At 40.8% G+C, this 14288-nt stretch overlaps 1 protein-coding gene across 1 annotated transcript in view; it reads left to right on the top strand.

The window, feature by feature from the left end:
- Positions 1 to 7346, top strand: part of lpp (LIM domain containing preferred translocation partner in lipoma) — a 144827-nt gene extending 137481 nt beyond the window's left edge. Inside the window, exons 12-13 of the mRNA XM_054602612.1 lie at positions 834 to 954; positions 2475 to 7346. Coding sequence (XP_054458587.1) covers positions 834 to 954; positions 2475 to 2603 — 250 coding nt within the window. The 3' untranslated portion in view covers positions 2604 to 7346. The remainder of the gene's footprint in view (positions 1 to 833; positions 955 to 2474) is intronic.
- The last annotated feature ends 6942 nt before the right edge of the window (positions 7347 to 14288 follow it).

Here is a 14288-nt window from a genome sequence, read left to right as displayed (position 1 = left end):
AACCTCAGCATGCTTTTCATATCCTTAACAATCCTATTGTTGGACAGACCACTTCCTGCTCAAGGCATTTCCAGAGTTGCTGATTCGAAAGTGTTACTGTGAGAGTCAGTTCTGTTATCTGAAGTCTTCCTATGTTTAGCTTTTCCTCAAGTGCTATACTAATATATTTATATGAAATATTTCAGAGAAGGGAAAAGTTAGCTTTTAGTGCCACCTCGACAGTCGAGTGAATAAATAATTTAAAACCAAGGAAATAATGCACTAGCTGTGGCTTTTCCTTTAATTCACTTTGTCATTATGTGAAAGCACTATTGGTGTTTTCGTCATCATTTTTTTCAGACTTAACTCTATTTTTCTTAATTATTCCTGAAGAATTTCACCTTTTTAGACTAATACGAAATATTAGGAAATGCTGGTCTAGTCTATAGACAGATTTTTGTGGGAAAATATTTTAATAGTATCATTCATTATTTGAGTCATTTATCAAGCAAAAATGAAGCACCTCCTCTTATTCCAGCTCCTTAATTACAAGGATTAGATTTTTTTCCACTTCATTCGTAAATTGAACATCTTTGAGTTGTGCACTGTTAGACTGAGAAGTCAAGACTTTTAAATCTTCAGTTTGGGCTTTGGTGGGAATATTTGACCATTTTCCAACATTTAGTAACCAAATGATAAACAATAAAATCTGGAGAGTATCAGGCTGATTAACAGTCAAAAAGCATAACTGCAGAATTTATTACAAATTACATTTGTAATAGATTGTGTCTTATCTCGTCACATCATTTGCTGTTCTTCTGAGCTTAATTATTTGATATGATGCTTTTCCACAGGAAGTTCGCCCCGCGCTGCTGCGTGTGCTCCGAGCCTATAATGCCGGCGCCGGGCCAGGAGGAGACCGTCCGCATCGTGGCCCTGGATCGCGACTTCCACGTGCAGTGTTACCGCTGTGAGGTATGCTCTAGCTCTCGAGCTTTATAATTAGTGCTGATGGTTGTGCAGCGCGTTGCCCAGCTCCAGGTGACAGTCATTATGGCACGAAGGCACCCGTCCCCCAGAGTCACCTTTCCACCGAGACCAAATCATCCATCCCTCTCTTACCTGCCTGGAAATAGCTCTCCATCTCCCCTCTGCAAAGTTCATAGACTTACATAGTAACCCATCTTGTCAGCCGCCGCTCGCCGGCTGATAAGCAGCACCGAGGCGCTACGTGCCCGGCTGAAAGAGAGGTAATGTTTGACACACTGTCACGGAGCCACGGCGGTGTGAGCGTACGCAGAGCGCTTGGCAGACATAAAGGTCAAAGGAAAGCAAAGCAGATTAGTTCAGCTGAAGTGGGCTCAACAACAGGAGATATTTTGTCACCAGGGAGACGTGAGTAGATGGAGTTGTAATTCTCACAGCGTCCGTGAGTGTGTGTATGTGTGTGTGTGTGTGTGTGTGTGTGTGTGTGTGTGTGTGTGTGTGAGTGTGAGTGTGAGAGAGAGCAAAAGCAATGTGTGTGTCTGTATTGTGCGTGACATTGTTTGTGTGGTTATCACCCTGGAAGAAGAGTGTAAGGCAGACACTGTTTTACAGGATGTAGATAAAAAAAAAACACACTGAAGGCTGGAGTCAGACTAAAGGTCCATGCAGGGCACTTTAATAGAAAAACATTTTAATATAAGAGATCTTCTCCAGGCATTGGTGAGCACAGCAAGAGACAAGTACACTCATCACTCAGGTAGCATTTGGGATCATTACTGATAACTGAGAGTCAGTCTTCTTTCAGACCGGACCAATCAGAGCAGAGCTAGATAACATTATTACTTGTATGGCTCTACAAAAAGGGCTGAAGTAGAGAAGCTTATAGAGAATCATAGACAATATATAGATGGAGAGGTCAACATATATACATACATATACATTTGTATAATGTGAATGTTAACGTCATAATGCTAACATGTTTAGCATGTTTACCAACCTATAGAAATGTCCAGATCCAAGTCTGAGTCAGATCCAATACTCAGATATACCATAATGTTGATTAAATATGTATCTGACACATTGAAATAACAGCTTGCTCTACAATCGGCAACACATTTTCACCAGCTGGTTGATTCAAATACAGAAGGTGCTGATTCAAAATTAAAGCTCAAATTATCAATATAAATTGAATGAAACTGAAACTGACGGAATAATCAGCTGGAGAGAAGAATGTGTCTCTGAAGGAGTCGTTGGGGCTAAAAGAATCACAGTCCAAACCCTGAGGTGTTAAGAGAAAGGGTTCTATGTCTGACTGTAAAACACAGTAGGAGCCCCTCCAGACAAAAACACTGTCTTCAGCTTCCTGCAGCATTGACGCTGTCTGAGTCTTTAAGCAGCGGTAAATGTCTCATTTAGGGTTGGGAGCATGAATGTTCCCGATCAGTGGGAGCATGGCTAATCGCTCTGTTTTGTGTCTGTGGACTGAACGGAGTGTCTCTGTCCTGCAGGACTGCGGCTCTCTGCTCTCAGAGGGGGACAACCAGGGCTGCTACCCTCTGGACGGACACGTCCTCTGCAAAAACTGTAACAGCAGCCGCATCCAGGACCTCACCGCCAAGGCCACCACTGACCTCTGAGCGAGCCGCCCACCGGTCACCTCCACTGTGATAACCCAACGCTCACTCTCTCCCTCTCTCTCGCTCCCTCTCTTTCTCTCTCTGTCTCGCAAACATACAGATCCACAGATGCTTGCATTCCTCAGCATATATTTATATATATATATTTAAATATATATATAAATATATATGTATTTATACCATATATCCCTCTATATATATATATCCACCTTCAGTAACGATAGCATCACTCTCACCTGCACACATGTATGTATTGACTCGGTACAATGCACAGCAGAAGAGGATGATGAGAAGCTGTGGGTTTATTGTTTTTCTGTGTTGTTAAAGAAACGTTTAGAGAAATATGCTCGTACACTTTCTGACTAAGAGTTAGATGATGCCACTGTCATGTCATATAAAACTTTATTACCTTATTTAGAAAAGTACTATATAAATGAAATTTAATAAATTATTATTATTAAGTCAGAATGCTACATACAAGCTAATGTCAACAGGCGGATAGCTTAGCTTAGCATGAAAAACAACCAGCCTGGCTCTGTCCGAAGTTTAAAAAAATAGGCGGCTTCCGGCCAGGAAATAGTTTAAGTAAACAGCAACTTTTCTTTCTTTTTTTTGACTGAGCCAGGCTAGCTGTTTACCCCTGTTTCCAGCCTTAATGCTAAGCTAAACTTATAATGCTGAACCATATATTGATCTTCTCATCTAACTCTCTATAAGAAAGCAAATAAGCGTTTCTCAAAATGTCTCAAAACAAATAGCTTGAAATCACTCCAAACAGTTACGATATTCATCATCACTCAGTGTTATTATCTCATTTCATAATCATCGTCAACCAGAGTGTTCAAGCCATATTTGTACGCATGCAGGCCCAATATTTGTTGGGTCTAAAATGGAGTCTTGAGACCACCGAAACATGAAAAATGTAAAGGACCTGCCCTGCTGGGTGTGTGTATGACTGCGTCAGTATTTAGAAAATCCATGAGCACACAGTGTGTTGGTGAGGACATTATTTTTTATTCTTATTTGATTCAGTGCAAATCCACAGACGGTACTCAGAGAGGGATAACATTCTAAAACAGTTCTGCACAAGTGAGCACCAAAGAATTGAATTTAAGCTGCCATATTTACTTTGTGCTTATCCGCATGCAACTACATTAAACGTTCCATTATATCGATCGGGACCACAGGAAACCACAGTGTAGTTCCCAGTGTCAGACAAAATCCCCAGTAGGCAGCTGTTGAATGCAATTCCCTTTTTTAAACACAATGTTTCCTTTTGTACTTTTCCAAATGGAGTTTGCTTCTATGCATACAATAGATACTTTTCTGTTGGCCTGAACAGTACAGTCATGGCTCTCCATTCATATTGATACCGCCTAATGTTTGAGTTTAATTATATGGTTTTTGAGCAGATAATGTAACTCTTTCTCTCATTTACAGTGACATAGGTTAGATTAGTGACTTTAGTGTACGCAGTCCGGCAGAGAAAACGGATTAGAGATGGCTATGCAATTTTTGATGTTAATTGCATCGACACTTTATAAGAAATTTTATGAATAAGGAAATATTTTACCTGTACAGATTGGAGCATAAGTGTCCTTATAGTAATCCTTTAATCAAAACCTATGCTGTTGGTACTGTGTGACTTTGTGTGTCACTGTGCTGTGTGTCTGTATTGATTGTGACACTTGTCTTTTATATTTAGTATTTGTTTCGAGTTGAATGGGCGAAGAAGGGACCACGAGAGTGAAAATATGGCTGATTTTATTATTTGTTCCATCCAAGAACGACAGTCAGCTGACCAGTATTTTGACTGTTTGATATAATAGTTGCTTCATTATAATTACTAGAGGAATACGATGATGAGGCGAGTTAAAGATACCCTGTGGAGTTTTTCACCACTAGTGGCGCTGTTGAGCGATGTTTTTCTGATCAGGTCCCTGTTTTGTTTGAAACCGCACACGGATCCATATGCAGAGATGGGGCCAAAGGGGCCGTCACAGGCAGGGGCCTCCCGTTGAATCTGATTGGCCGATAATTTGCAAGCCAACGGGGTCTTTAGCATCAGAATCAGAAACGTAAAACAACTGAAAAGAGACACAAAATCACCACAGCCACCAAACAACTACAGAAACTGCTGTTAAAAACGACGTTTTGTGCGTCTTTCAGTCAGGGGGGTCCTATATAGGAGGGGGGGTCTTTATATGTCTGTGTCCAAGGGCCCACTATGTTATAATCTGTCCAAGGCTATAGGTGTCCGCTGATGGACATTTGGTGTCAGTAGAGTGCTAAGGAGTGAAGAAGATGACCACAAATGAGCAACCATTGATGTAAACGTTGCACATTTTAAAGTATTCAAACAATCGGCTTTGCAAATGTCTTATGAGAGAGAACATTAATTCAATACGTTTGCCTTCTTTGTGTTGAATTTTTTTTACAAGAAAACTCCACAGGGTACCTTTAAAGATCAAAGACATTGTAGTAGAGAAGTACCGGTCTGCCTATTTATCAGCTGGATTGGTTCACAGTATTTCCCTAAGCCCCGATGTCTTGTGCACGTGGATGGATATATTATGAACATAGCAATCCATTATGATTTTCATAGAACTCTCTTTACTGTTGTGCTCACACATTGAGATGTGGGTGTTTGCTGCCATTTGGATATAAGAAAGTGATAATACCAACACATATACTGTATCTACTGTAATCAGTGAGTCTGGTTGCATCAAAACGTTTGTGATGGACTACGACTGTGGCCATGTTTTAACCAGGGTAAACGCCTTGTAAATAACTCTGCTAATAAGCCCGTTGATAAATTACATTTTTGCTCTGACGCATTTTGTACGAAAAGAAGGGAAAACTGTTTAAAATCTAAACAGAAATTTAAAAGTCCCTAAAAACTCACTGTTCCTCTAGAAGGGTTAGGCCACTCATCATGTCCTCAGGAATGTTTCCATCAATATTTTGAGCGCAGTTCATCGGTCACATACAAAAAAACTTTAACAACTAAAAGCACAAAACTTAGGCCGGGAGCACAATTTACACTCATGTCCAGCTATTTTTTTTTTTAAATCTTATATTACCAGTTATTCAAAACAGATTACTATAAATAAATCATTCTGTAGGAGAAAAGCAGTGCGTCTCCCTAGTTACCAAAGACATCTACTCTCCCTATTTTATCTCTTAATGGCATATCACATCAGCCACATGAGGTCCAAACTTAGATCCATCTCATCGGTTAATTGGACAGTTGACTCAGTCAGCCAGCTGATTATCCATTGTCAGGCGATAAATGACAAAAACAAACAGTCTGTGTGTCATTTTGTCACACGTGTTGCTACGTAGGTTTCAGTGCTCCGATTGGTTGCCATGGAGCCCGGCTCAGTTGGTATCTCCTGTTGGCCTTCTGTGAGAGGCCGTACAGGGCCGTCCGACCTGCTGGCCGGGATAATTAGACCGCAGCGTTAAAGTTACAACGTGAAGGTTTCAAAGTGACTAAACAAATAATGAAAAAAAACCTACAGGTGGTGAATTTCAAACTAGTATTTGAACAAGGTTCAGTGATGCTCATTTAAAGGCTCTAGTTCACGTGTTTGTCATAGACAATTGTGTCTCAAAATATCCCTGACCTAGACCTTTGTGCTTTTGTATTTTCTACCAAAGTCTTCTCTGAAGCCAAAATCAGTATCCATTATTCAGATCTGCCTCTGGTACATGTCATTGTATCACTGCAGCAACATGTAGAGGCAACATCTGCCGTGCTTCCAGGAGTGCCTGTCGCACAGCCGAATCATTCCGGTGTTTTGTTTAACTTAATTGGTGACAGCGTGGCATCCATTGATTGTGAGCTACAATATCAACAATGATGTAATGTATAATCAGGCCATCAATCGGAATTTAATATCTTTGAGAGGATACACCAGTGTTAGTTTGGTAAAGGTTGGTCATTTAAAGCTGCATAAAAATATATTTCTTAAATAATGTGTAGTGTAAATGAGGTCATTTGTAGCGATGAACCCGCAGAGAATTATTCCCAAATAGCAGACAGGCCAAGTTAGCAGCTAGCAGGTGAACATAGTGGAGCTTGTGTCAAGTTGCGTTGCGCCTAAGAAGTTTTAAAATATGAATTTAAGCAGAATATTTAATATAGAAAATAAGTTAGCTAGTGCTTTTTTTATTCTAGGCTACAGTTTTTTTCTGGTTTTAAATCATTTCGATTAAACATTTGAAAGTGTTGGCTTATTAGCACGTGTTTCCTATAAAGCGTACCCTGTCACAGAGTTAAACCTTCATGTGCCATAAAACAGAATCAAACTCTCCTGTTTACGGTGTTTGTTCGAGGGCAGCCTGTGAGCACATCGGTCATGAAGCTCCATGCTACAAGTATAAAGAAAAAAAGAGCCGAATGATATTTTTTTTAATTTGTCCGGTGTATTTGTGTTGTTCTACTGTCTTTGTTCCATCCATGTTTGTAAAAGTGCCTTTGGCCGAGCGGCATCAAATTGCAGTATTGCCCGTGTTTACTTGTCCTTGCCAAAGTAAATAAAGAGGGATCCCTTTGTTCCGGGCCAAGTCTGCATCCTCACAGTAGACCCTCCCATCAGCCACCTCGCTCAGGGCGGCATCGAGAGTGAAATTCACAGCAAAGATCTTGACCCTGTTGTTCCTCATCTGTTCTTGATCTATGGAGGGGGCATGCAGTCGACTGGTGTTTCTCTCTCTTTCTTCAATAAAAGCTTTGCAACAGCACCGCATGTCCGTGTCCTTCTTTAGTTTTTTTGCAGTATTTTGTCATATTTCATGACAAGATTTGAAATATGACACATCACAAATACTACTAATTTGCCTCAGAGGGCTTTACAATTTCTACACATGCAACATCCTCTGTCCCGGAACCCTTCTCTCTGTCTTCTCCTCACGCTTTCCCCCCTGAAACCTTCCCGGTGACCTTCCTGGAGCGGCATACCTGCAGATGAAAAGAGATTCATTCCTCAACGAGTGTAACCTCAGGGGGGGCTCCTTCAGTGGCGAGCGAGTGCCCCGTTCTTACACAGCTCCCATTCATTTCCTCCTGTCTCACGCCGCCGGTCCCCAAATGCTCTTTAGGGCCAATTGGAATCACCTGCTTAATGGAGAATCCTACATTCACGATGGTCTGTTGGGTAGGGACAACGGTTTAATTACACACAGATACAATGTGCAGTTTTCTTCTCGTGGCCGCAATCAGCAAATGCACTCAACTATGAAGTATGCTTACTGCTGGGATCAGCTTGATGGAGTTGTTAGAATAATTTAGAGACCTCCAGAAAGTCTTTCTTTTTTTTTTTTCTTTCCCTCACACTGTCGCCTTCCCAGGACCCGCCTGATTTAATCCTTTCCATTTGTCATCTCTACTTGTGGGCCTCACATCAGCAGTAAGTCACTTGAGCGTTTCATTTCCTGCCTGCCGATTTTGCTAATTTGAAACATTGTTATATTGCGAGACGCCAAAACAGCAGCGGCGGCCAGTGATGTAACGCAGAGTTTTGAAATCAAACGGAAATATTTATCCGCGGCCGACCCCGTGGCTTACAGTAGAGACGGCGGTTATATCATCAGCTTATTGCTCGACGGCCTCTGGCGTGAGCGCTGAACTGCAGAGCGAGCTCTCAACCCCCCTAATTTCTCTGCCCAGTGCACTGAAGGTTTTGGAATGCCAGCAACTTGGAGATTTCCTAGTAATTTTTTCCAAAACACACTGGAGGCGATACAGCATGTGTGTGTATTTGTGCATGTGTGTGTGTGTATGTCTGAGAGAGAGAAGCCCTCCAGCAGTTTAGCCGAGGACTTGCTTTACTGCACCTAAATCTGGTGTTTACTAACAAATTGATGAGTGATGGGCCCTCCAGCCAACATCATGTACCCTCCAATTTCTTCCTCTGCATAAAAAATTATGAAAAAAAGAAAACACTCCAGCGTCTAGTCTCCAGGGGCCTGCTTTGGCCCCTGGTTTTTTTTATGTCTTCTTCTAATACGCAGAATTATGGGGCTGAATTATTTACCGGGATGCAGAGATGATGGGGGGTGGGGGGGCAAAACGGGCCCACTATCGTGCATAATCTCGTCCACACTCCCATTTTAAATGAAGCCGTCATCCAGTCAGATTTACATAACATTACAATGTGGGCCAACATCGCAGCGCTCCCGGCTTAATGTTATTAGCTTTAAAGTGAATTCCCACTGCGCATTTGCATCAAGAGCATTGATTTTCTTTGGTGCGTCCTTGAGTTGGCTAAAGGCGCTGATGTAATCACAGAGTCAGTGTTGCTCTCGGTAGAACTTAAGACAGATCGCTCTGAGACACGAACCCAAAGCCATCCCCAATGGGAACGGGTATGAAACTGTTACCAGGGTCTTTTTTTACTAATTCTTCAACCGGCCGGGAGAGTTCAAGGGTGGCAGACATCTTTATGACTTACTGGTTGCAGATCATTTCCAGCAAAACATTTTGAACGTTTCCTGCATTTTTTTGGGGCAGTTATGTAACATAAACAGACTTGAGACAATGGCTGTAAATGTTATTGTCAAAGGTTGCTCTGAAGCCAAACTTTCTCCATCTCCATCACAGACTGATGCAAAGTCTCAGTGTAAAATCAGTCATTCACTAATTGTCATTATCCATGTGTTAAAACACTACATGATGTTAAAAACACCTGCATCTTATCATATGAAATCCAGATCATTTTTTGCTAAATTCATCACCAATGTTTTCGCAGTAAAAGTTAACTAAACTGGTTTCATCAAATAACATAAATAACAGGATGTTCATGCTAAATTCAAAAGTTAAAATATATTTCTTTACTGGCCCTGGATAAGTCCTTTACATATTTTTTTCATGGTAAATTATAATCTATAGCTGGGAGCTAACATGCTTAACCAATTGGTAGAAATGTGACCTGTTTAGTTCAGAATCATTTAAATCAGTATTAGAGCAAGTTGTTACTTAAAAACTGTGCAGTGTATATTATTTTAAGCGTCCTGTCTCTGCGTCTAGTAATATAACTCGTTAGTCTTTGGGTCTTTGTGTTGTTGTTTTTTTTGCGTGCTAACATTCTAGCTAAATTAATGTACACGATAACCATGAGCTGCTGAACATCATGACGTTAGCATACTGACTTTAACGTGTAGCTCAAAGCACTGATCCGCCTCAATACAGCTTCACACAGCTGTTAGCATGACTGTAGACTGTTAGCCTTGTTAGGTAACTCTGAAAACATCTGTGCACTGGTTTATGTGAGTACCAGCCGGTGGACTCATTGAGTGCGCTACCTTAAATGACTTTAGTAACTGTAACAAATGTGTTCCTTAAAGTCCCAGAAGCTGTCAGAGCAGAAGGGAGCAGTACACATGTGCTGCCCATTATGTCCCTGTTATAGTCCATCTGTAAAAGATGTGCTTTTTAGTACAAAAAACCCCAAAACAATCCTCCCGTTCCTCCTGCTTTGAATGTGCTGACGGAATTTGAAGACGTATTTCTTGGCTTTTACTGTAGAATAATAATAATAATCTTGGAGGCTCCATGCGTCCTGAACTTTCGTACAAATCTGATCATCATTTACATAAGAATCCACTGCAACTGTGGAACCACGTGGGACCTGGTGACACACTGTAACTTATCGCAAGAAGATTTGCGCCAGATGGCAGAGATTAATATATTCATGGTAATTGATTTAGTATGCATGGGGGGGGTGGTGGTAAACTGCCTATGATTGTAAAAATCTTCAGTTCAGCTGAATACAACACAGGGCGTCACTTTGCTATTGCTTATTACTGCCATACATTTATTTCGAGAGCAAACTATCAATACGTCTTTCCAAAAAAATCAATCACAAAATGAACTTCTCTGGTTGGAAGCAAGAGACTGGATCGATAACATTTCCTTGAATTGCCGCGCTTTGCCAAAGGCCATTCATTCATAACTAAGATCAGTTCCTAATGCTGGCAGAGAAATCTGTGCCCATATAGTTATTTATTTCAGATACTCCCACACACACAGGAAGAGACAATGGTCAGAGTCCAGCAGAATCTTTTTCTCTGTCTGATCTTGTGAATGTTGGATTGCGTCTGTCTCTGTATTCCCATAGTTGGCTCTCTCAGCCGGCTGACGCTTTTTTGGATTTCCTCTCCTCGGGCTTCCAGCCCTACTAACTGAGTAACGAGTCCAGAGAGGCCATGTATTTACAGAGAATTTGGTAGAGCTAAAATGTTTAAATGCAGTTCTGTTATTAATTATACGTCCTGTTTGCTTTCTTACAACAGCAACAACAGCAGGACAGTTTGCATTGTGTTTGGCTAAAAGGCTATCAGAACTACCAGTATGCACACTGCTGCGTGCCTCTCGGCCATAGGCACCAATAGTGGGTTTTGTTCATTCAATCACACAATACGGCAGTGTTCTTTGCTGACACACCTGGCAGAGATCTGTACCCTTACTCAGTTCACCTTTCTAGTTCCCAATGTTTTACACCATAAGAGGGCCATAATGCAGTGCTGCTTGTTCGCCTTTGCCTGTCTCTACATCCCACCCATCACTCACCCTCACCCTTCATGCCACAGTCTGACTGTCAGGTTCACACTGCACCCATGGCTGATTTATATGCAGCACAGGGGAGAGGTTGAGATCCGGATAAATCCACAGACTTTACTGACTTAGTGTAGGTGCGTCTCTCCAGCTCCACTGAAAGGTAAAGCAGTTCTCATGATTTAAGGCGCTCTTTGAGCTGTCACCTCTTGACCTAAGGGTAAGAGGCAGAGAGTCGTCCGTGGATTTAATGCAAAACCTTGTGTTTCGCTGTGAACTTTCATTCTCACACTAAAGCAGGCCGACTGATTAAGCCAGCCGAGGATATCTGAATGCCAGAACAGTAGGCGCAAAATGAACACCACTTTCTTGTTTCCTTGACAGTTAGTGGGTTTGTTGAGTGCTACCAATTATACCTGAACCGCCACAGATAACATTTTAATAGGTGTAGAGCCAGGTGTTTCCATGTGAACCAGGCTGTTTCTAATGCTTACAAACAGGAATGTGTTATATCATAGTGCAAACAAGAACAAATCCATCATGAAGGGAAAAAAATCTGGTACTGTGGTAGGCCAGTGGTTCCCAAATACTCAATCGGCTGTTATCAACTACTTTTACTTAATTATTAATTATTTATCCATTATTTTTACTTGTTGTAGTTGTTTTATTATTTATTTGCTATCTTCCTAACTAGTTATCATTGATAACTAATAATATATATAGCTTTTCAATCTTTCTACATAGCCTGCTGCAGCTCCAGGTGTACTCCTGGTTGGGAGGCAGCTCAATGAATATTCTGCCCAATGATAACTGAACTGATACTTAAGATTTGGTCATTAACCTTCACATTAAACCAATTTTGAAAATATTTATTTTTCTCTTCTTCTTTCCCTCAGAGGTTTTTGTCAAATTGAAATGTAGTCTCATTTAGCCTCCTTTTCACTGAAGCCTACAAACATGTAGCAAGTCTCTCTCTTTTAGTCCATGAACTTTTAATAACTGTGTGTTTGAGGCGTCTGAATTAAAGCACCAGAATTGAAATAGTGCTGGAGATTCCAGACATCACAGGGCTCAACTGTTAACACCAGATGAAGATGATGAAATAAGACGCCTCGTGATCTGATCAGCTCCAATTTTTGTACTTGAGTTTTTCTTTTAACATATCACCCATGTGATAATCACACTTAAACAAGATAACATCAGTCTCCAAAATTATCTCAAATGCCAGCAACCAAGCCAAGGTCTCTTCTCTTTTAACGTTAGATAAAACCTTTTCCATCTTTGTAGTTTAAACCTCTGCAGCCGCTGTGTTTGTTTCATTTAGATGGGTTTAAAAGCATAATAGATACAAAGACTGTGCGGGGTGGATTAGCATATCTTGCTCGGACGCACTCCTTTCACCACACAGCATTCAACAAAGGAGCCTTGCAAGAAAGATTAAGAAGTGTAACTTACTGTCTTACTGGATCCATCTGCTGCTTACAGTTAGGCTCAATAATGTGAACTTTTACTAAAGTAAATGTTTAAATCGATGAATGATTGAACAGCTTTGATGAGGGCGTAGTCATTGAAATACCAGAGACACATCTGTGTGTTTTTGCAGTATTAAAATCAGAGGGTGAAGGGTAGAGAGAAATGAGCTATACCCATGTGGCCTCAGTAACTTACATTGCTACAAAAAGAAAAAGGAAAGAAAACTTCTTTTTTTTAATCCCAGGACCGAGAATTATTTGATCACACATAATAAATCCAGCCACAAATGCTATTAAAACTTAAAACCCGGATCCCTTGGACCTAGAACAAAGGCAGTGGAAACATCAGTGATAAATTATTCACATCCAACTTGTCGCCCCTCCCTCCCCCATCACTGTTTTGCCGAGGCACTCCAAACTAATCCAACTCCGCCTCTTCGAGTCGAATTACTGGAGAAGAGACTTCAGATGCCTGAACTTGTGCACCTCTGCTCTGCTGTAAAAATGTGCTGTTCTGTTTACCGTATAACCCTTTACGCAATGTGTTGCATCAAAGTTCGATGAAACTTGCTCAATTGTGGAAGAAACGTTTTTACGCTCGCTTAAAGTGGTTTTTGCCTTTATTGAAAAAATAGTTAATTTCCTAAATGGATTATGGTAACGCCTTTGCCGAATAAATTCTGACGTAGCGACCAATGAACTGAGTAGACCTTCAGTCATACGCACAGGTAGTCGCTTACGTACGCACCATATGTATTTTCATCATTATTTAGCACCTAGCACACCTGGTGCACCATTCAACAATCTTTTGTTCCCCCAAATCCCCAAGATACCTATATCATAATGCAATTGAACACAAAAATATCGACTGCATGGTTGTGATATGATATTGATGTCAGATACTTTAAAACTGTAATATTTGTCAGTGTGCAGAGGCGCAGGCTAATGGTTAGAAGGCCAACTGTGAAACATTCTCTCTCAGCTATCGTATATTGTTTTCGGGCCCATCAGCCTCAGCTGTACAATGCTCATTAGTAAATGTTTGCATGTTTATATTCTAAAGCAAGAAGGTGAACATGGCAAACATTATTACTGCTTAACGTTAGCACATTAGCATTGTAATTGTGGGCATGTTAACTGCCATTAGCATTTAGCTCCAACTAAGTACTGCCTAACAAAGCTACTAGCATGACAAGCAAGGATATCCAACGCATTAAAAATATACGTTGGCTGTCTTCATCTAAAGGTTAAAAAATCGCCCTAACAATATGATAATTGGATTCCTTCCACACACATCTGTACTACAGTACATTGATGACTCAGTTTCAATAAACAGTGTTAAGTTGTTCCATTAATCCTCTCTCAGGCTCCAGTTTATCAAACACTCCCTAGAGACTAAGTGTTTTATTTTCAGGATCAACCAGCTGTGATTAAGGGGATTTGGTGTGGGTGTGGATTACCACTCCAACATTTGTGTATAAATGGCTAAATGTCACAGGTTGCATGTACTATCATGACAGAGTCCATTTACATCACAGAGTGGATTAAGGGGAAAAATGTGGACCCAAAGCTACCGCCACACCTCAGAAAACAGCTCCTCATTCAAATGTTACACGTTTTTTTAGTTGAGATGCAGAAAAAAAATGAAAAGGT

The sequence above is a fragment of the Anoplopoma fimbria genome, chromosome 8 (genome assembly GCF_027596085.1).
Source record: "Anoplopoma fimbria isolate UVic2021 breed Golden Eagle Sablefish chromosome 8, Afim_UVic_2022, whole genome shotgun sequence".
Classification (NCBI taxonomy): domain Eukaryota; kingdom Metazoa; phylum Chordata; class Actinopteri; order Perciformes; family Anoplopomatidae; genus Anoplopoma; species Anoplopoma fimbria.
This window is presented reverse-complemented; position numbering and strand designations above follow the sequence as displayed.